The sequence below is a fragment of the Rasamsonia emersonii genome, assembly GCF_000968595.1.
Source record: "Rasamsonia emersonii CBS 393.64 chromosome Unknown ctg1118621760597, whole genome shotgun sequence".
Classification (NCBI taxonomy): domain Eukaryota; kingdom Fungi; phylum Ascomycota; class Eurotiomycetes; order Eurotiales; family Trichocomaceae; genus Rasamsonia; species Rasamsonia emersonii.
In genome coordinates this window covers 1,495-23,284 of record NW_013562874.1, presented here as the reverse complement: position 1 = coordinate 23,284, position 21,790 = coordinate 1,495, and the positions used below count along the sequence as shown (strand labels likewise).

The 21,790-nt window shown below is 52.4% G+C and overlaps 6 protein-coding genes across 6 annotated transcripts; 4 read left to right on the top strand and 2 right to left on the bottom strand.

Annotated features, from left to right (window-relative positions):
* Nucleotides 1–4,229, top strand: T310_7849 (WD repeat protein; the record flags this gene model as incomplete). The annotated part of the gene is made up of 3 exons (XM_013469368.1): nucleotides 1–311; nucleotides 366–3,678; nucleotides 3,807–4,229. Coding segments are annotated over 3 exons (4,047 nt in total), but the record flags the coding sequence as incomplete, so codon positions are not given.
* Nucleotides 4,230–4,660: 431 nt separating this feature from the next.
* On the bottom strand, nucleotides 4,661–6,538 carry T310_7848 (uncharacterized protein; the record flags this gene model as incomplete). The annotated part of the gene is made up of 2 exons (XM_013469367.1): nucleotides 4,661–5,584; nucleotides 5,642–6,538. The coding sequence occupies 2 exons, from the start codon at nucleotides 6,536–6,538 to the stop codon at nucleotides 4,661–4,663; spliced, it is 1,821 nt and encodes a 606-aa protein (XP_013324821.1).
* Nucleotides 6,539–6,871: 333 nt separating this feature from the next.
* T310_7847 (Cactin) lies at nucleotides 6,872–8,743 on the top strand (the record flags this gene model as incomplete). The annotated part of the gene is made up of 5 exons (XM_013469366.1): nucleotides 6,872–7,369; nucleotides 7,424–7,879; nucleotides 7,936–8,568; nucleotides 8,630–8,662; nucleotides 8,726–8,743. The coding sequence occupies 5 exons, from the start codon at nucleotides 6,872–6,874 to the stop codon at nucleotides 8,741–8,743; spliced, it is 1,638 nt and encodes a 545-aa protein (XP_013324820.1).
* A 1,112-nt stretch (nucleotides 8,744–9,855) lies between these two features.
* T310_7846 (Forkhead domain protein) lies at nucleotides 9,856–11,137 on the top strand (the record flags this gene model as incomplete). Its single annotated transcript, XM_013469365.1, has 2 exons — nucleotides 9,856–10,647; nucleotides 10,709–11,137. 2 exons carry the CDS (start codon nucleotides 9,856–9,858, stop codon nucleotides 11,135–11,137), a joined length of 1,221 nt encoding a protein of 406 aa, XP_013324819.1.
* A 1,069-nt stretch (nucleotides 11,138–12,206) lies between these two features.
* On the bottom strand, nucleotides 12,207–12,860 carry T310_7845 (Ribosomal protein L34 protein; the record flags this gene model as incomplete). Its single annotated transcript, XM_013469364.1, has 4 exons — nucleotides 12,207–12,407; nucleotides 12,553–12,676; nucleotides 12,755–12,768; nucleotides 12,837–12,860. The coding sequence occupies 4 exons, from the start codon at nucleotides 12,858–12,860 to the stop codon at nucleotides 12,207–12,209; spliced, it is 363 nt and encodes a 120-aa protein (XP_013324818.1).
* A 507-nt stretch (nucleotides 12,861–13,367) lies between these two features.
* On the top strand, nucleotides 13,368–20,492 carry T310_7844 (uncharacterized protein; the record flags this gene model as incomplete). The annotated part of the gene is made up of 3 exons (XM_013469363.1): nucleotides 13,368–17,924; nucleotides 17,992–20,340; nucleotides 20,400–20,492. 3 exons carry the CDS (start codon nucleotides 13,368–13,370, stop codon nucleotides 20,490–20,492), a joined length of 6,999 nt encoding a protein of 2,332 aa, XP_013324817.1.
* Nucleotides 20,493–21,790: the final 1,298 nt, after the last annotated feature.

Sequence of the window (21,790 nt, the reverse complement as noted above, 5' to 3'; positions counted from 1 at the left end):
GGTCGCCATGGCCGATCCCCCTCCGAAATCGCCCCTCCCGAAACGCTCCCCCGCCCTCCGCCCGCTCCCCCTCCTCCTCCGCCGCCGCCGCCGCCTCCTGCCCCGGCCCCGAGTCACCGCTACTATTCGAACCGTGCGACGAGCGCTCTTGCCAGGCTTGCTCAGCCGTTCTTCTCGGGGTCGCGCCCACCGAGCCCTCCTGACGGGGGTGCCAGTGGTGGTGGTGGTGGTGGTGGTGGTGGCAGTGCGGATGCGGATCGCCGTCAGGACGCCGTCTCGGGGCGCACGCGACTGTCGCGATCCAGATCGCTGTAAGGCTATGTCTCACTTCTTCATGCAGCCGCAGACGACTGACGCAGGAACAGGCCGGGTGCTCCGCAAACCATCACACACCGGACCGGTCTCCCGATCGCCTCACTCGATATCTCGCCGCAGAAGACCCATGCCGTCATCGCAGGCCGCGAAATCTTCAAGACGATTCGTGTCTCAGCAGACGCATGTTCGGAAGAATTCAACATCCGCAATGCTATCATCAACTATTCAGCGACGCACCACGTGCCCGGTGGCCTCCCAGCCAAACACAAAGACCAGTTGGCCATCAAGGATGTGAAGTGGTCCCACGGCGAGTTCGACACCATCATCGCAACCGCTGCCGCGAATGGCCGCATCATCATCTATGACTTGCATCGGGCGGGTCTGGAGCTGGCCCGCTTCAACGGACATAGCCGCCAGGTCCACCGACTGGCCTTCAATCCCCATCGTCCCGCCTGGCTCCTATCGGGGAGCCAGGATGGGACCATCAGAATGTGGGATTTGCGAATGGCTTCCGGAGAGCGCGGCGTCGTCAATTGCTCCAGCACCAACCGATATAGCGGCAATAGCGATGCCATTCGCGATATCAGGTGGTCTCCCAGTGATGGCGTCATGTTCGCCACGGCCACCGACAGCGGTGCAATCCAGTGCTGGGATTACCGAAACGCGAAGGCTCCTCAGCTGAGGATCGCCGCCCATGAGAAGCCCTGCTACGCCGTCGACTGGCACCCGGACGGCAAACACCTGGTCAGCGGCGGCACCGATAAACAGGTCAAGGTCTGGGACTTCTCCTCGTCCGCCGAACGGAGACAGAAGCCCACGTTCCAGTTCCGGGCTCCGCAGGCTGTGGTCCATGTAAGATGGCGTCCTCCTTGCTGGGTTTCCGACTCTCAGGGACCCGAGGATTGGCAATCCACGCAACTGGTCACCTCGTACGACAAGGAAGATCCGCGCATCCATCTCTGGGATCTTCGACGGCCACACATCCCCTTTCGGGAATTTGACAGGTATGATACCCCGCCCGCCGATCTGCTCTGGCGCTCCAAGGACTTGCTCTGGACCGTGGGTGAGGCCGGTGCGTTCACCCAAACGGATATCCGGTACGCCCCTCAGGTCATCAACCAACGGCCCATGTGCGCGGTCGCCTGGAGCCCGACAGGTGATGTCCTCGCCATCACTCAGAAGCGACCGCGCCAGCGCGTCCTGGGCATCAGTTCGACCAGCTTCTTTCAGACCCACGGCGATGGGGAGAGAAGCACGGAGAAGGCGGTCAGTCAGAGTCTGACTGATGACGATGATTCTGCCCCGCTCACCTCTTTGCACCAGAAGCAGCAGAAAGTGCGAGCGTCCAAGTCACTGGGCAACACTCCGCCAGGAACCGAAGAGAATCCGGTGATTGTGCCCCTGGAAAAGGCATTGTCCGCCAACAAGGGCGTGGGCCCGCGTCAATTGGGGGCGATTGGACGTATCCCCGGTGTCTCCTTGAATCCAGACGTGTTTCGATACCTGGCGCGGCAATACGCCCCGTTGATGGAAGATCCGGGCCTGAAACAACATCGGAAGGATCGCGTGAGAGCTTTGCTAGATGACCTGGATCACAACGCAGAGCGTGCGGAGGAGGTTTCTCTTTTTAAGTTGGCCCAGACATGGAGAATCGTCAAATACTCGGTCGTGCAGGAACTCGAACTGCGAGCGCAAGAGGATCGACGGCGGCGCAAAGAGCGGAATGGCAATGCCCGCAAAGGAATCTCTCCTGAGAGGGAACAGGCTGAGCGGTCCCGCGCGGTGGAAGACACCAAGCCAGAGAAGATGCGGAGCCATCTGTTCAAAGGAGTGATGGAGACAGAAGGAACCCGACGAGTCGTGCCGGAGACTGAAAGCACCTCGAGCATGACCACTCCTCTCGCACAACCCCTCCCTGACTCCCCGCCTCGATCCCGCCGCAGCTCGATCGCACCGTCTTTGACGGAGGACATGGTTGATCTGCAGCCGTTGCCCCCGTCGGTGATTAGCTCTTCCCACTATGGCACGATGAACTCCAATGACCTGGCCGGCGACAACTTGGCAGCGTCTGATTTGGGTGCGCGGTCCATGGCTCGACTTCAACGCGAGGAGTCCCAGTCCAGTGAGAATACACAAATTCTTTCGGGCAGTCTGGTGTCGGACCAGAACCGTGACGAAGAACCATACGGAGATCAGCGATCCGCGCCTCGAGCTATTACTGGCCGAGCCCTCTGGCGTCGCCACGCATCGCAGGATTTTGGGAAAGGAGGCTCAGAAGAGGACTATGATCAAAAGGTGGAAGACAAAAGGGCCGCCATTCGTGACTACAAGCTGATTCCCAAGAGACTTTTATCGTATGATCCACTCGGTGATGCCAATCGGCCTGGTCGCTCTGGACATTATCTTCGTCACGACTCTGCTGAGAGCTTTCCAATGTTCTCCGCTTCTACCGACAGCTCCCACCGCGCCAAATCGATGGGCACTTCATTTTCTCCCCATACCAATGCTCCCATCTCCCTCCGGAGGGATAGCACCGGCTGGGAGATGGATGAAGAGGCCGTGCAAGAGGACGCGATCGCGGAAGAAGAATCCACATCTTTTGCCCTCGAACCTGATCATGGAGATCCACTGAGGCAGATGTCTTTCGACGAGTCCTTGTCTGACACCAATGACGTGCATCTAGACCGTCCCTCGAATCCGCTGCCGCTTCTCGTTGAATCAAGTCCGGTGAAGGACGTCAAGCAAGAATCGCCGTCCGCAGGCTCTGACGGAGCAACGCTGGCAGCCATCGAGGGGTGGGAAGGGGTGACTATCCCATTAACCCCGGAACTGACCGCAAGCAAGCCTTGGAGCGCGCAAATGATCCTGCGGGAGGCGGTCCGACACTATCACAGCAACGCCCCGGTTGACATTCAGTCGGCCGCCCATCTTCTCCATAAAATCCATGCTCTCTTCTACGCATGTGAGAAGATTCTCCCCTACGAGGAATGTGCCGCTATCTTCAAGGCATACAATGAACAGCTGCTTCGGCATTCTATGTTCGTTGAAGCTGCGGAGCTGCGGAATCTCTGTGTACCCAGGTACCCGACTGTCTATGAATACGCTCAGGTGGATACGTTTATCAACGTGTACTGCTACACATGCAAGCGACCATATGAGAACCCCGTAAGGGACAATCGGCGGTGCCACCGGTGCCAGACTCCACAAAAACCGTGCCCGATTTGCTTGAATCTCGAGCCGCCGGCGGAGTGGATCAGACCTCCTTCGGCCGCTGCTTTCTCTGCCTCGACGGATGATGCCAGTTTCGCTTCCAAAACTTCTCTTTCATCTGATGCGACCGAGCCTATTCCCGCCTCGGAGATGGTGCGCCTTGATCAGTCTTATACGAGTCCGCGTCCCTTTGGGTCGGGCCTGTGGTCGTGGTGCCAAGGCTGCGGCCACGGCGGACACGTGGCCTGCATGACGGCGTGGCTCAGCGACGTCTCCATCAGCGAAGGGGCTGCCCCACGCCAGGATGCATGCACGACTGCGGGCCTGGGCCACGTCGGGAACAGAACCGGGCATCGTACCTGGACGAGTCACACCAGCGGCGGGATGCCGCATCTGGCCGCAAGATCAACCAGAGCTTTGTCAAACGAGACACGTGGGCGACAGGGGAAAGCAAGGCGGTGGAGAAGGTCAGAGGCATGCTGGGTGTTGCTGCCGGCGGAGGAGCTGGTGCAACAGGCAATAACAATAATAATAATAATGCTAATAATGCTGCCATTGGCACAACCTTATCCTCAGGCGGCACCATGTCGCCGAAGAAAGTGAGGCTGGTCGCGCCGGGGGAGCAGGGCAAACGAAGCACCACCACCACCACCACCAGCAGTAGAGAGAGGGAGTCGACATCGGATCCTTTCCCGGGAGGGTAACGATAGCAATAGAACTTGATTGGACTTGGACTTGGACTTTTTTTTTCTTCTTTCTTACTCTTTCATCATACCCTGTATTATAGTTCTGCTCTGTTCTGTTCTGTTCTTACTCATTTCATTGCATTGCATTGCATAACGTGATATTGTCCTTGTGTTACCATTTTCGGTATGGCTGTTAACAGCAATTTGATGGTCTAGTTGGTATATTTTTCTGTTTTCTTTCCTTTTTGTGTCCTTTTTTTTTCTCCCTTTCGGAGTTTAAATCAAGATTTCGGAGAATAATCGTATCGATTGATCTATCTATCCAATCTCTATCTATCCAATCATGTATGTCATTCATGACTCATGACAATGACAGATACTAGGTTATGTTAGGGTAGGTTATGTTAGGTTAGGTAGTTACCTATCATCAATGTTAGTTGTATTTTTTTTCAAAACCTCCTCTTCTTCTTAACAGCGGCTTTACTCTTCGCTTCTTCGAGCTGCCGCTTTAGTTCTTCGCGCTTTTTGTCGGCTTTTTCTTGCGCTGTTAGTTCACGCTCTGGTTCTGGCTCTGGTTTCGGTTCCGGAGGTGGTGCAGGTGCAGGTGATGATGATGGCGATCGGGAGAGAGATGGTTCTTGTTTTTTTGTCGCTTTGGGTCTTGTTGCTGTGTCTGAGTCTAGGTCATTGTCCGTAGAGGCGGTTGCTTCCGCGGCAGGGCCACTGGCAGCAGCAGATGGAGTGCGAGTGGGAAGACTTTTCGTCTTCTTTGTGCCGCCGATGACCCCTAGTTTCCCGGTCCGTTTGACAGGGGGTTTTGTCTGCGTTGATGTTGTCAAGTGACTCTCGTCGTCAGTTGACTGGCTTCGGCTCCGGCTACGGCTACGGCTCCTCCTGACAGCAGAGTCGGGCAAAGATGGCTGCTTCTCTTCATCCTTCTCCTCTGGCTTGGCCTTTCTTCCGCCTATCGTTCCCAGAACGCGTTTCTGAGTTGGTCCGGTAGGTTTCGCTGACTTGGTAGTAGAGTCTGCAACTTGCTTTGGTCGTGGCGGTGGCAATGCTTCATCGGATTCCGTTTCCTCGTCTGCAGCGGGCGGGATGCCAGATGTTGTTGGAGGAGGCTCTGGCGACCTCTCAGATTCTGTAGAAGAGAGCGATCGTGCTGTTCTTGGGGCTGCTGGGGCTGCCGGGGCTATCTTTGGGCCTCCGATTACCCCAAGGCCCTTGGGCTTCTGCTTCTGCTGGGGTCGGGCCGGGGAAGTGCTCCTCTTCCGAGGGACAGGTTCGGCTTCCTCATCCGACTCAGTGGTAGGATGTTCAACCTGCTGTGGTTTTTGTTTTGCGCGCTTTAATCTAGGAGGTGTCTCCTGGCGCTGAAGCAGTCATATTATCAGCCTACATCAGGTGTATCAAGAGTAGAAAACGCGTACCTGAAATTCATCTTCATCGCTACTCGCAAGACTAGCTGTGTCTTCCCTGCTGAGTGGAGCTGCAGTAGATGGTTCTTCATACCTCGTTTCGGTTTTCTTCGTCCGTGAAGGCTTGGAGACTGGTTCCTCAATTTCCAGGCTTTCCCACCATCTATCCGGAGCGGCATCGAGCTTATCTAGGGCGGATGAAGGATCAGAGACCTGATCTACGAGATCGGTCGCAATGCGTAATCCAACATTGGCACTGTCAAAGCTACTACGCCATGCCTTTTCATCAAAAGGCGCGACGCCCTTAATGAACTTCGCCGCGTGAGTCAAGGAAGTACCCCTTTTCGCACCCCGTAGACCGGCTGTCCCGGGGAACACGGTGCTGAGATCCAGACCAGAGGACTCGATCTTGTCGAAGATCTTGCCTAGAACCCAGTCCTTCTCTCGTAGCTGGTCCAGCAGGGACCGTTCTCTCCTGTCACGATCCACTTGCTCTTTCAGCAGAGGCAGAAACAACTGCCTGGTGAACTCAGCTGGGGGTTCTCTGGAAAGATACAAGGTCCATCGCAGAGGCTTTAACGGAGCAGGAAGCCGTGTGATTGTCGTGACCTCCAATGAATTGCTTTTCAATCCAGGTTTCAGAACAACACGGCTATCTTTGGAGCCCAGGAACGCATCCTGTATCTTTTGCAGAAGCACGCTGAATTGCTCTGCATCCTCGCTGGGATCAATACTCGTCTCTTCATCTTCGGCTCGCTGCAAAACATCTCTATGGTTCAAGCGTTCTGACCAGATATAGGTCAGGTCGGTCAGATAGAACTCATAGCCCTTGGCTGTTGTGTTATATTTAAAGAGAAGCGGAGGCGCAGACTCATCGGAGAGAGGAAGCCTTCTCCAATGCTGCGACATCTCCGTAGCAAAAAAAAAATTAAAATAAAATAAAAAGGCCTTGCCTAGGAAATATCAACAGCCATTCTACATGGCAAGAAGGCAATAAACCGGCTTCCTTGACTGCAGCGATGAGCAGCCTGGTGCAGTGGAGCGTTGAGATCGATGAATTCCGATTAGATTAGGCGGTGACTATTTAGCAGCCGCAGCCGCCACTAACATGACTGCATCGCGCCTAACTGTTCTAATAGCCGCTCTGTTAGCCACCACCTACGAAGTTCCTCACGCGCTCACCAAGAGCTCTCCTTTGCGCTCTGGTCCGGCGAGATTCACACCCACGGTCTGAATTTCATCATGTCGGCACACGTCTCAGACAGGACAGGGTCGAAGCGAAGCCGGTCGCGGTCTCCCCTGCCCTCGCACCGCTCTGAAAAGATTCCCCGCAGAAACGACCGATGGCACTCGCCGTCTCGCGACGACAGCCGCTCTCGAGACTATCAACCTCGAAATGTGAAGGAACAGGCTCGGTTAAATCGGCTGCAGGAGGATGAGCAGGTGCGAGAGTGGGTGGCGCAGGAGGACACTTTCGTCCTCAAGCAGGCCAAGAAGAAGGCAGAAATCCGCGTCAAGGAGGGCCGTGCAAAGCCCATTGACTGGCTCGCAGTTACCCTGCGTGTCATTGATCCCACGAGAAATCCTCTGGATGACGAGATTCCCGACTCCGAATTGGACCTGGTTGACCCGGAAGGCGTGTTTGAGGGTCTATCGCAAGCCCAGCTTGCGGAGCTGGAGAAGGACATCGACACGTTCTTGACTCTCGAAACCGCTCCTCAGAACCGCGATTTTTGGAAGGTAACGTTCGCCCATATTGTGGCTCTCTGCTGGTGGATGCTGACCGTACTGTAGACCATGAAAGTTGTCTGTCGCGACCGGCAGAAAACTTCGGCGCTTGAAGGACGGGTCCTCAGCTCTGTTGCCGCGGATATCAACAGAATTCTGAGCCCCAAGACCTACGAAGAGCTCGAAACGCTTGAAGGACAGGTCAAGCGCAAGCTGAATTCGAACGAACCCATCGATACTGACTATTGGGAGGAGCTTCTGCGCAGTCTGACGGTCTGGAAGGCTCGCGCGAAGCTGAAGAAGGTCTACCAGGCCGTCATTGAAGGACGGGTCCAAGCACTCCGCAAACAGCAACGAGAAGAGGCAGAGTCGGTTCGAACCAAATTAGCACCAATTGCACCCGTCGTCGGAGCCACTTCGTCAGAGACGTTGGTGGATCTTGATCCGGAGCCCTTACTACAGCTCCGGCCGGAGGATAAGGCGCTAGAAGTCCTGGACGAATCGCAGTTCTTGAAACAAGTGGTATGTATTCCTTCTTTAGGTCAGGTGCATAATAAGAGTAAGCTAACAATCAACAGGCCCAGGAGCGTCAGAAAATCCTGAAAATGGGATTTGTCCCCCTGCGGCACAGGAATACAGACAAGACCTCAATCGCGACACCCAGTCAGACGATTACAACTCAAACAGCGGTTTCAACTGTTCCGACTCGATTCTCGGCCATACCGAACGAAGACTTCTCGCAAGCTACGAGAGCACTATACGAGAGGGAGGTCGCGAGAGGTGTCAGTGAAAATGAGGAGATATTTACTGCAGAGGAAGCTGTCACTACCGACTCGCGTCCTCAGTGGGCAAATAAGTATCGCCCCCGCAAGCCTCGGTACTTCAACCGGGTTCAGATGGGATACGAATGGAACAAATACAATCAAACACACTACGACCACGACAACCCTCCTCCCAAAGTTGTTCAGGGCTACAAGTTCAATATTTTCTATCCTGATCTTATCGATAAGTCCAAGGCACCGACTTATCGCATTGAACGCGAAAATGGAAGAAAGCGCGGTCAGTCTTCGGTTAAGGCAGGCGAAGAGGATACGTGCCTGATCCGCTTTATGGCTGGCCCGCCCTATGAAGATATCGCTTTCCGCATCGTCGACAAGGAGTGGGACTACAGCGCCAAGAGAGACAGGGGTTTCAAATGCACCTTCGAAAAGGTATTTCATTCTTCATCTCTACTTGATGTGGAGCTGACATGCTGACCCATTCTTTCTTCAGGGCATTTTGCAACTTCATTTCCAATTCAAGAAGGTGAGTTGGACGCCGACATAGCTTGGTATTTTGTGGGACTTTGGCTGACTGATCTCTCGACAGATTTACTACCGGAAGTAACGAACTCGACATGTTTTTTCGTCTTCATTGTTGTCTTTATGTGTTTGTTTCACGAGTGGTTCCAACAAATCTTGTTGCTTCTTGTCTAGATACCCTACTACTTGTTTGCCCTCACTTGGAAGGGTCTATTGTGATTTGTTGGTGGTTGCCAATCGAATGGCGAGCGTGTGAATAAGTCAACAAGGCCAGACTCGGATAGCCTTAATGGAGGATTGGATTCAGTGCGAGACATTGAGATGATATGCATTTGTGCATTTGAGGAATGGAGAACCCTGCTAGAACGGGCCAGATTGAGATGCCGTATGTACACTATTGAAGGCACACGATGTGAGATTCCTCCAGTCCGAAACAGCCAGCAGATCTTCTGCGAAACTGAGTGACACAAACGCGTTGTACACACCAACTTGCTTAGTGCCAGGCATTGGTGGGATTAGTTGGCGCCTTTGCTCTGTCGGCAAAAAATAGCATCCGAGATCTTGAGATGCATCACGCGGTGTGACTGTCTTAGCTACCTACCCGTTGGAGATGACAATATCCGGTTATTTCCCCTCGCTGCAGGTATCCGATTCATCCTCCCCGGCGTTAACGTCTTCATCAGCGATGTTCAGCTTCGCATTGTGTAGTACAGCGCCTAGAGCTTCCCCAAATTTTGTTACCCTGAATTGCGGTTTCACAAAGCTTCCTCCTCGTGGCAACACCACGCAGATGTAACGGTATCTTTCACTGTTGATATCGCAAGATTCCCTTGTTTGCTATAGAGGATATTGCAGGTACCTCAGCAGGTACCCCGCTGCTCGCGTTTGCAACAGGGTTATTGAATTTGTGTCTGATGGGCTGGCAGTCGTGTTACTTCTCAAATATGGGCAGGACTTGGAAGACACGCGATGCTAAGCATTTACTGCATGTTCCCATATCTTCAGCTTGTGTCCCATATTTCCAGAACCGTTGAACTCACCCGTTCTTGTCTTGGTTCTCCAGATTTCTGGCTTGAGAGTATTAGGAGCGAAGACATTTCATTGTTGAATTGATCTGCCGTCAAAAAGTGAACCATGATATCGATCGAAGGGGAGGTAGACTATCAGCCACAGCGTGGCAACTCTCAGGAACACACAATGCCTGTCCTGCCAAAGATTCCAGAGCCCCTACTATTCCGGTCAATGGGGACACTTGTCGAATCCACACCAGGAGAGATCACCGTGTCTGATTCTACATTGAATCACGACTTCTATTCGGCAGCTGGGACGTGGCTGCAATCGAACTGGACTTACCAGCTCTCTGAACCCGGATCAATGCAAATGCTCGATAGCTGGAGTCCACGGATGCTTAAAACGCCGCGGACTTTCCTCCTCGGTTCCCCAGAGACTACTACGGATGAAGAGGATACATACCATCTTCTGTCGAGCAGTCACTCGGCCGGCTTGCAATATCCACATGATTGGAATTCTTGTCAGAGCGATTCTACATTCTCCTTTGATCTCGATGACAAGGGTGTTTCTACAAGCGACAGAAACTATTCCCTTGTTTCTTCGCCGCAGAAATGCCAGCCATCTGAAACCTCCATATCCGACGTTAACTGTACAAGTATCAAACCGCAGATGCCATTATTCACGGATTCATCGAGCCCATCACTTGGACGACGCAGCTCTACTTGCACAGCGACCCTGATGTCCTATCCTGCCCCGCACGAAGAAAGTATGGATATTGGCATAGGAGATCTTGATGAAAGCGAAAATACCGAGCCGCCGTATTCCCAACTTATCTATCGGGCCCTCAAGTCTGCGCCTGGAATGAGGTTGTCTCTCCAGGACATTTACAGTTGGTTTGAAAGGAATACAGCCAAGGGCAGAGGTCCACGTCCCAAAGCCTGGCAAAGCAGCATCCGCCATAATCTGTCGATGAACGCGGTATGTCTGTTCGCGCTAGAGCTGGAACGCCTAGTTTCGATTGCTAATCTGGTTAAGACAGGCATTCGAGGCTGTGAGGGAAGAGCTTCCAACAAGAAAGAAGGCGAACAGCTTCTGGCGGCTGACTGAAGACGCCATCAGGAATGGTGGCGTAGAGCCGACCACAAGGTATCGCAACTGGAAGCAGAAGAAATCCGTCATCAGGTCGGAACATCATCTGGCGCCTCAACGCCAACGCTCCTCCTCCGGTGCCAAGGGAGGCAAAGCCACCACCAGGACGGCTGCGAAGATACGACGCGACGAGCACGACGTCAGCGGATTTTCTTCTCATGATTTTTTTACTTGTCAGCAACAACAGCTTACGGACATGGATAATCATCATCGGCATCCTCGTACGCCTGTGTCGTCGCATACAGGACTTTGGACCCTCTCGTTATCATCGAGCCCGACTTTCTTTGGCTGTTCTGAGTCGAGTTGTCTGAATGAATAACCTACATACATGTATGTATGTCCAGCAGTTAGTTTTTTATCCTGTACTGCAGCATGAAGGTCAGATGTGTTAGCGCCTTCTTGCGATTGTATGTAATATGTACACATAGCTAGCGACTTTTTGTTTTATTATTTATTTTCGTTTTCGTTTTTTTTTTTTGGTACCATACAGAAAAGAGATGCAGGCATCATCATCATCATGAAAATCTGTATCTTATCTATCATCTTCGTTATTGTATTGTATCGTGTCATATCGATAACAGAGTGTATATATTTCTTGAGTATTCGTCCGGTCCGGTCCACAGTCCACCACCTACCTACCTACCTCCTACATTAATCGAAGTTATTTATCGCAAATACGGCTTTCTTTCTTTCTTTTTGCTGTCACTGTATATAAGGATGGATGGATAGATGGATAGATGAATGGAGGGAGGGATGGACGTATAATATACATACGTATGTATTTAGAAAATACTTTTATTTTTATTGTTTGTTTCTTGGGACAGTAGATCAGACTGGTCAAATGTATACACCAGCATGCTCAGTAATAGATGCTAGGGATATATGGTGGTAATGGGTCGCCCTTTTTACCCCGTGCTTCTGCTACTGCTGCAGTATTCCGACTTGTAGACTGTCTTCTTTTCGAATTGCATTACAACAAGGAGTGAAGGACGCCGTCCTGGAAGTATCCTGGAGGCAGAAATTGACAAAAAATGAACGAGAAATCATCAATGGATATTTTATTTTTTACTTCTCATATCGATGAGTAACTGTAGACAACCGGTCCCATTTGAACAAAGTGGAGACCCTCGAAAAGCTCGCCCAGATTCGCCCAAGGTCAACCCATACATAGGAAAAAATAACAAGTGACTTTGACCCACGAAGTCTGCTGCAGGATGAGAGATGTCCCACTCGCATGGCAATGGCCATATCATATCCATCAGGGCCATCTACCAGCGGCACTCTTTCATCTTCATTTTTTTTTCGTGAATTGTCGTCACCGCCCAATTCTCTCCATTACCCATTCATTTTCCCTTAACGAACCCCCATCACCTCATCTCGGGTCTTGCTTAGCGCTTGCGTGCGGCAAGCTTCTCCTTCTCCTGCGTCTCCTTGAGAACCTTCTTGACGATCTTCTGCTCCTCAATCAGGAAGGCGCGGATAATGCGGTCCTTGACGCAGTTGCCGCAGCGGGAGCCACCGTAGGCGCGGTTGACGGTCTTCTTGGGACGAGAGACCTGGGCGTATTCACGCGGCCGGAGAGCAGGAATCTAGAAGGATGAGATTGTCAGTCCTCTGTATCGGAGTCATAAAACAACCAGTTTCCCATCTCTTCTCAATTTGACACTAAAATCGATGGAAACAGATCCGCGATCACGTAGAATGATAGAAAATCTCCCCAAGGGTGGCACTCACGCCTGGAAGCTTGACGCCGCAGTCACCGCACTTGGGAGCGGTGCCCTTCTTCTTGATGTGGAGGTATCGCAGGTTACCGCCAGGAGTCTTGATGATGCGGACCTTGTTGGACCGCGTGTTGTACCTGCTCGCAAAATCGCCTCATTAGCATGTCTGCTAAAAAGTCATAACAATCGATCGTCCGGACACAGGGTAGACGTACGGGTTCCGCCGGCGCTGTCACAAAAATCCACATTAGCATCAAATCCCAACATCTCGCAGCGATCGGGGCCGGAGTCACTCACGTATTGCAATCTGTTGTTCGCCATTGTGACTGTCCTCGAATCTCTCGACCGGGTGACAACGAGTTCGGGGAATCAGCGGCGTGGTCGGTTGTCGTCGTTGACCTCGTCGATTTGTCCAGGTGCGAGGGCGGTTTTGTGTGGGCATTTTCGCAAAGCCCTCGGCAGCCGCACTAGCGAATTTGGCGAGTCGCCACTAACCCGAACGGGGTTAGCGCAGAACGGGCCTTGAGCCGCCACCGCCTGCAACTTAGAAAGCAACGCCTGGCGCGCAGCAAACAAGCAAGAATCGAATCTTCCATCCTCCCAATTGTCGCCATCACCCGCTGTGAGAAGGGGTTCGATCTCACTGTTGAGTTCCTCTGTCTCCCGGGCTGTCTCTCTACTTCTCGACTTGCTATCTCGTGCATTCTGATCTCCTCTCCTGATCCATCGCGTGAGGATAGGTAGATCCGATGCAGAGATCGCCGTGCCCTGACACGGTCTGATATCGCAAGTTCACGAAGGAAGGGCCTCTCATCAACAACAGCCATCATGTCGTCCCTACCTCCTCCTCCTCCTCCGGGATGGGGCTCTTCAGCTCCTCCCTCGATGCCGATGGCCCCGCCGCCGCCTGGCTATCAACCTCCTGCCGATCCCAAAGTCGCCAAGTTCGCGCAGAAGAAGACTGAATGGCTGCGGACGCAGCGCAACCGTTTCGGGGAGAAGAGGAAGGGCGGCTTCGTGGAGACTCAGAAGGCAGATATGCCACCTGAGCATCTGCGAAAGATCGTGAAGGATATCGGCGACGTGTCGCAGAAGAAGTTCAGCAGCGAGAAGCGCAGTTACTTGGGCGCCCTCAAGTTCATGCCGCATGCCGTCTTGAAACTGCTGGAGAATATGCCTATGCCCTGGGAGTCGACTCGCGAAGTGAAGGTGCTTTACCATGTCAATGGTTGCCTGACGCTCGTGAACGAGATTCCCAGGGTCATCGAGCCCGTCTTCCACGCCCAGTGGGCAACCATGTGGGTGGTCATGAGGCGAGAGAAGGCCGATCGCCGGCATTTCAAGCGGATGCGCTTCCCACCCTTCGATGATGAGGAGCCGCCTCTGTCCTGGTCAGAGAACCTCGAAGACGTCGAGCCTTTGGAGCCTATCCAGATGGAGCTCGACGAGAATGAGGATGCTCCGGTATACGAATGGTTTTACGATCACAGGCCACTTATCGACACGCCGCATGTGAATGGCCCTAGCTATAGGACGTGGAACTTGACCCTTCCACAGATGGCGACTCTATATCGACTCAGCCACCAACTGTTGAGCGATGTCGTGGACAAGAACTATTTCCACATGTTTGATCTCAACAGTTTCATTACTGCCAAGGCGCTCAATGTGGCGATTCCGGGAGGTCCTCGCTTTGAGCCGCTTTATAAGGACATCGACCCGAACGACGAGGATTTCAGCGAGTTCAATGCGATTGATCGCATCATTTTCCGCTCCCCCATCCGAACGGAGTATCGAGTTGCATTCCCCTACCTATATAATTCGCTGCCCAGAAGCGTGAAGGTGTCTTGGTACTCCTACCCTCAGGTTGTTTATGTCCGTTCGGAGGATCCGAATCTTCCCGCCTTCTATTTCGACCCTGTCATTAACCCAATCTCTTCGCGATCGGTCGCTCCGAAGAACATCACCGTTAGTCACGAGGATCAGATTTTTGGACCTGGGAACAACGAGGATGACAGTTTCGAGCTTCCGGAGGATATGGAGCCTTTCCTCGCTAATGAAGAACTCTACACCAGCGAGACGGCCTCTGCCATTGCTCTCTGGTGGGCACCGTACCCCTTCGACCGCCGATCAGGTAGGATGGTCCGGGCCCAAGACGTGCCCCTGGTCAAGCAATGGTATCTTGAGCACTGTCCTCAGGGTCAACCCGTGAAAGTTCGGGTGTCTTATCAGAAACTCCTGAAGACATACGTGCTTAATGAGCTACACAAGAAGAGGCCCAAGGCACAGAACAAGCAGAACCTGTTGAGGACACTGAAAGGCACCAAGTTCTTCCAGCAAACCACCATCGATTGGGTCGAGGCAGGTCTCCAAGTTTGTCGACAAGGGTTCAACATGCTGAATCTCTTGATTCATCGCAAGAATCTGACATACTTGCACCTCGATTACAACTTTAACCTGAAGCCTGTTAAAACCTTGACCACTAAGGAACGGAAGAAGTCTCGCTTTGGAAATGCCTTCCATCTGATGAGGGAGATTCTGCGTTTGACCAAGTTGATCGTTGATGCCCAAGTCCAGTACCGTCTCGGCAACATCGATGCTTTCCAGCTTGCCGATGGTATCCACTACGCCTTCAACCACGTCGGACAGTTGACCGGTATGTACCGCTACAAATACAAGTTGATGCACCAGATCCGGTCCTGCAAGGATCTGAAGCACTTGATTTACTATCGGTTCAACTCCGGACCGGTTGGCAAGGGACCTGGTTGTGGATTCTGGGCCCCGTCGTGGCGCGTGTGGTTGTTTTTCATGCGCGGTATCATCCCTCTTCTGGAGAGATGGCTTGGGAACTTGCTGTCTCGTCAGTTCGAGGGTCGTCACAGCAAGGGTGTTGCCAAGACGGTAACGAAGCAGCGGGTTGAGTCGCATTTCGACCTTGAACTCCGTGCCTCGGTCATGGCTGATCTTATGGATATGATGCCTGAAGGCATCAAGCAGAACAAGGTTAACACCGTTCTGCAACACCTTTCCGAGGCGTGGAGGTGCTGGAAGAGCAACATTCCTTGGAAGGTCCCTGGGCTTCCTGCTCCTATTGAGAACATTATCCTGCGATACGTCAAGGCGAAGGCAGACTGGTGGATCTCTGTTGCCCATTACAATCGTGAGAGAATTCGCAGAGGTGCCACAGTCGACAAGACGGTCGCGAAGAAGAACCTGGGTCGTTTGACTCGGCTTTATCTCAAGGCCGAACAAGAGCGGCAGCACAACTACCTGAAGGATGGTCCCTATGTCTCCTCTGAGGAAGCAGTGGCCATCTACACTACCACTGTTCATTGGCTCGAGTCGCGCAAGTTCTCTCCGATCCCCTTCCCTAGCGTCTCTTACAAGCACGACACCAAGATCTTGATCCTTGCTCTGGAACGCCTCCGCGAGTCTTATTCTGTAAAGGGTCGGCTGAACCAGAGCCAGCGTGAGGAACTTGCCCTCATTGAGCAGGCATACGATTCTCCCGGAACAACGCTGGCCAGAATCAAGAGGTTCTTGCTCACTCAGCGAGCATTCAAGGAGGTCGGAATCGACATGAACGATAACTATAGCGATATCAATCCAGTCTATGACGTTGAGCCTATCGAAAAGATCACCGACGCGTATCTCGATCAATATCTCTGGTATCAAGCCGAACAGCGTCATCTGTTCCCGAACTGGATCAAGCCGTCTGATTCCGAAGTTCCTCCTCTGCTTGTCTATAAGTGGGCTCAAGGTATCAACAACCTTTCCAACGTCTGGGAAACGGAAAATGGAGAGACAAATGTCATGATTGAGACCAAGCTCTCGAAGGTCTACGAGAAGATAGATCTCACTTTGCTGAACCGTCTCCTTCGTTTGATCATGGACCACAACTTGGCCGATTACATCACTTCGAAGAACAACGTTCAGCTCAACTACAAGGACATGAACCACACGAACAGCTACGGTTTAATCCGTGGTCTTCAGTTCTCGGGTTTCGTCTTCCAATACTACGGCCTGGTTATCGATCTGCTGTTGCTCGGTCTTCAGCGGGCTAGTGAACTGGCTGGTCCTCCTCAGAGCCCGAACGATTTCTTGCAGTTCAAGGACCGAGAGACTGAAACCAAACACCCAATTCGTCTCTACACCCGCTATATTGACAGGATTTGGGTGTTCTTCAGGTTCACTGCTGATGAATCTCGGGATCTCATCCAGCGGTTCTTGACCGAAAATCCAGACCCCAATTTTGAAAATGTCGTTGGCTACAAGAACAAGAAGTGCTGGCCTCGAGACTCCCGAATGCGTCTGATGCGCCATGATGTCAACCTTGGTCGAGCTGTTTTCTGGGACCTGAAGAACCGGCTCCCAAGGTCGATCACCACCATTGAGTGGGACGACACCTTTGCCAGCGTGTACAGCAAGGATAATCCTAACCTGCTCTTCTCAATGTGCGGGTTTGAAGTTCGCATTCTTCCTAAGATCCGCAATCAGAATGACGAGTTCTCCGTCAAGGACAGTGTCTGGTCTCTGGTCGACAACAGGACCAAAGAGCGGACTGCGTATGCCTTCTTGCAGGTCACGGAGGAAGACATTCAAAAGTTCAACAATCGCATTCGCCAGATTTTGATGTCTTCCGGATCGACCACGTTCACCAAGATTGCGAACAAATGGAACACAGCCCTGATCGCGCTGTTTACCTACTACCGCGAGGCTGCTGTGTCGACCGTGAACCTGCTGGACACTATCGTCAAGTGTGAGACCAAGATCCAGACTCGAGTCAAGATCGGCTTGAACTCTAAGATGCCCTCGAGGTTCCCTCCGGCTGTCTTCTACACGCCAAAGGAGCTTGGAGGACTGGGAATGATCTCTGGTTCTCACATCCTTATCCCTGCTAGTGACAAGCGCTGGTCAAAGCAGACCGATACTGGTGTCACCCACTATCGTGCTGGTATGTCGCATGATGAGGAGACATTGATTCCAAACATCTTCCGTTACATCATCCCATGGGAGGCTGAATTCATCGACTCCCAGCGTGTTTGGATGGAGTACTCTCAGAAGCGACAAGAAGCCCAGCAACAGAACAGACGCTTGACGTTGGAGGATCTGGAGGACAGCTGGGATCGCGGTCTTCCACGTATTAATACACTCTTCCAGAAAGACCGCAGCACGTTGAGCTTTGACAAGGGCTTCCGGACAAGGGCCGAATTCAAGCAATACCAGATCATGAAGAGCAACCCATTCTGGTGGACAAGCCAGAGACACGACGGCAAGCTGTGGAACCTTAACGCCTACCGTACCGACGTTATCCAAGCTCTTGGTGGTGTTGAAACCATCCTGGAGCACACTCTCTTCAAGGCCACAGCGTTTCCCATCATGGGAAGGGTTGTTCTGGGAGAGGGCGTCCGGTTTCGAAGAATCGATGAAATACAAGAAACTGACCAACGCCCAGCGATCCGGTCTCAACCAAATTCCCAACCGTCGTTTCACTCTCTGGTGGTCTCCGACAATTAACCGTGCCAACGTCTATGTCGGTTTCCAGGTCCAATTGGATCTGACTGGTATTTTCTTGCACGGCAAGATCCCCACCCTGAAGATCTCGCTGATTCAGATCTTCCGTGCCCACTTGTGGCAGAAGATCCACGAATCTGTCGTGATGGATCTTTGCCAAGTCTTTGACCAGGAGTTGGAGGCGTTGGGTATCGAAGCCGTTCAGAAGGAGACCATCCACCCGCGGAAGTCGTACAAGATGAACAGCTCATGCGCTGACATCCTCTTGTTTGCCACAAACAAGTGGAATGTCACGCGGCCTTCCCTACTGTTCGATACGAAGGACGTCATCGAGCCGACGACCACGAACAAGTTCTGGCTGGATGTGCAACTGAGATACGGTGACTATGATTCTCATGACATCGAGCGTTACGTCCGTGCGAAGTATCTCGACTACACCACGGACAGCATGAGCATCTACCCGTCGGCCACCGGCTTGATGATCGGAATTGATCTCGCCTACAACCTCTACTCTGCATACGGCCAGTACTTCCCTGGCTTGAAGACTCTTATCCAACAGGCCATGGCGAAGATCATGAAAGCCAACCCGGCATTGTATGTTCTGCGAGAACGTATTCGCAAGGGTTTGCAGCTCTACGCTTCCGAGAGCAACCAAGAATTCTTGAACTCGCAGAACTACTCTGAGCTGTTCAGTCCCCAGATCCAGCTCTTCATCGATGATACAAACGTCTACCGTGTGACAATTCACAAGACCTTCGAGGGTAACTTGACCACGAAGCCAATCAACGGAGCGATCTTCATCTTCAACCCGCGCACTGGACAGCTGTTCCTGAAGATCATCCACACGAGTGTCTGGGCCGGTCAGAAGCGTCTCGGTCAGTTGGCGAAGTGGAAGACTGCCGAAGAAGTCGCAGCGCTCATCCGGTCTCTTCCGGTTGAGGAACAGCCCAAGCAGCTGATCGTCACTCGCAAGGGTCTTCTCGATCCTCTTGAAGTTCACCTGCTCGATTTCCCCAACATCTCTATTCGGGCATCTGAGCTTCAGCTTCCATTCCAAGCGGCCATGAAGGTCGAGAAGCTCGCAGACATGATCTTGCGAGCAACTGAGCCCCAGATGGTTCTCTTCAACCTTTACGACGATTGGCTGAAGTCGATCTCGCCGTATACTGCTTTCTCAAGGTTGATTCTGATCCTGCGTGCACTTCACGTCAATCCGGATAAGACCAAGATCATTCTCCGACCCGACAAGTCGGTCATCACCCAAGAGCATCACATCTGGCCGTCGCTGTCAGATGAGGAGTGGATCAAGGTCGAAGTGCAGTTGCGCGATCTCATCTTGAACGACTATGGCAAGAAGAACAACGTGAATGTGCAGAGTCTCACGAGCAGCGAAGTCCGGGATATTATCCTGGGTATGGAAATCAGCGCTCCATCTCTGCAGCGACAGCAGGCCGCCGAGATCGACAAGCAACAGCAGGAGCAGAAGCAACTGACCGCGGTGACGACGAAGACCCAGAACGTTCGTGGGGAGGAGATTATCGTGACGACCACCTCGCAGTACGAACAGCAGTCCTTTGCGTCGAAGACAGAGTGGCGTACGCGTGCCATTGCCACATCCAATCTTCGCACTCGAGCCAACAATATCTACATCTCTTCTGATGACATTCGCGAGGAAGGGTACACTTACGTTATGCCCAAGAACATCCTCAAGCGATTCATCATGATTTCCGATCTTCGAGTGCAGGTGGCCGGATACCTCTACGGCAAGTCACCGCCAGACAACGATCAGGTCAAGGAAGTGCGCACGATTGTGATGGTCCCTCAGGTTGGCAATACTCGCGATGTCCAGTTGCCGCAGCAGCTGCCGCAACACGAGTATCTTAACAGCCTCGAACCTCTGGGTATCATCCACACACTCTCCGGCAACGAGCCGCCGTACATGACGGCTCAGGACGTGACGCAGCACGCCCGACTGATGAATGCACATCCATCGTGGGACAAGAAGACGGTGACGATGACGGTCTCCTTCACACCGGGATCGGTCTCGCTGGCGGCTTGGGCTCTGACGCCACAAGGCTACAAGTGGGGCGCGGAGAACAAAGACACCACTTCGGACCAGCCTCAGGGATTCTCGACCAACATGGGCGAGAAGTGCCAGCTCCTGCTGAGTGACCGGATCCGAGGCTACTTCCTGGTTCCCGAGGACAATGTGTGGAACTACAGCTTCATGGGAAGCTCGTTTGGAAATGTTGAGAAGCGACCTGTCTACGTCAAGATTGACACGCCATTGGTAAGTTTTGTCCCTGCATTCGTTTTGCTTGAGGAACAGTTGACTGACTCGGTTCACAGCGTTTCTACGATGACCAGCATCGCCCTCTGCACTTCCAGAACTTCGCCGAGCTAGAGGATATCTGGGTGGACCGGAGCGACGTCTTCGAGTAAACGGAGTGTGTACGACGATTACCGGGCAAGGGACTTTCTCGTCTTGTGTTATTTGATACCACAGGCGTTTGTTGGGGTATTCTTTATTTGTATTGAAACTCGTCATGTGATTTTCGCCAATGGGGAGGAAAATGAGATGAATGTGATATTATTGAGGTCAAAACTTGGAAAATAGTCCTGTCTTGTATGATTAATAGCATCACAGTTATAGTTATACGCACTGTACCAATGCCAAATGATTATATTATCATCAATTCCATCCTGGGTCTGGAATATCGAGAGTTGCAATTAACCTGCACTGTGAGTAAATTGGAATCAACTGAGACATCATCGGACGGTTTCCGTCGTCATCGCCACGTTCGTAACATTTTGCCCGTACTCCGTATGGCAAACAACACGAATCGTCGACAGAATTACTTGGCTCAACTCCTCGTGCTGAGACATGTGCACAATGCATGAGCAAAGCTATTTTTGTCTTGCGTTAGTGGTCCTCTCCGTACGTACCTGATAGTTCTGCAGGCCGTCATGCTGGGGGGGTTCTTGACAGAGAATTGGGGGCCGTTGCATGAATTATAATCGGGAGAATTATTAGTCTATTTGCAGACCTGCAGCCGCGAACCTTGACTGACAGGCTGACGGCCGTTGAGCAACGTGCCTGCTGCTCGTAGGCAAGGATTGTGTGGAGCGGAAGAGAGTGGCAGCTGTGGCTGAGCTGCAGGCTGCAGGTGGCAACTGCATGCCGATTTCCCACAGGGGTGTCTCCCCACATATCGATACTACAGTAGCTACTATGCAACTTTGTCACTGGACTAGGATACGCAATCAATCCATCTTCACACGTCCCTGTCAGTCGAGGACATATCACAACCATCAGGATGACGATTTAACGCGCATTTCGGAAACGGAGTGGCGCAGTCGAAAAAAAAAAACACTGCGAATGCTATCTCCACATGGAAAGGATGCTCTCGACAAAACCGGAGAGATCCTCGTCGATCGTCAACAAAACCCAAAAAAAGTCCGAGTGTGGAAAGCAAAGTTAAGCTCCCAACAACGATCTTGGTCCCCCACTATTCCCGGACAAGCAAAATGCTCCTTTCTGTACTCCGTACTCTCAGAGTTGTCATCGCTTCGCGAGCCTATCAGTGATCAAGGAAAATCTCTGTTCCCCAGGGCGGCTAGTCGCTTCCGCCGATCCGCCTGGTGGGTATGGCACTAGGCTGTCTTCCTGGGCCACTTCTAAGACTATTTTCTCCGATGCAAAACAAGCTTAGTGAAGTCTTTTTGGAACCTTGTCCGCT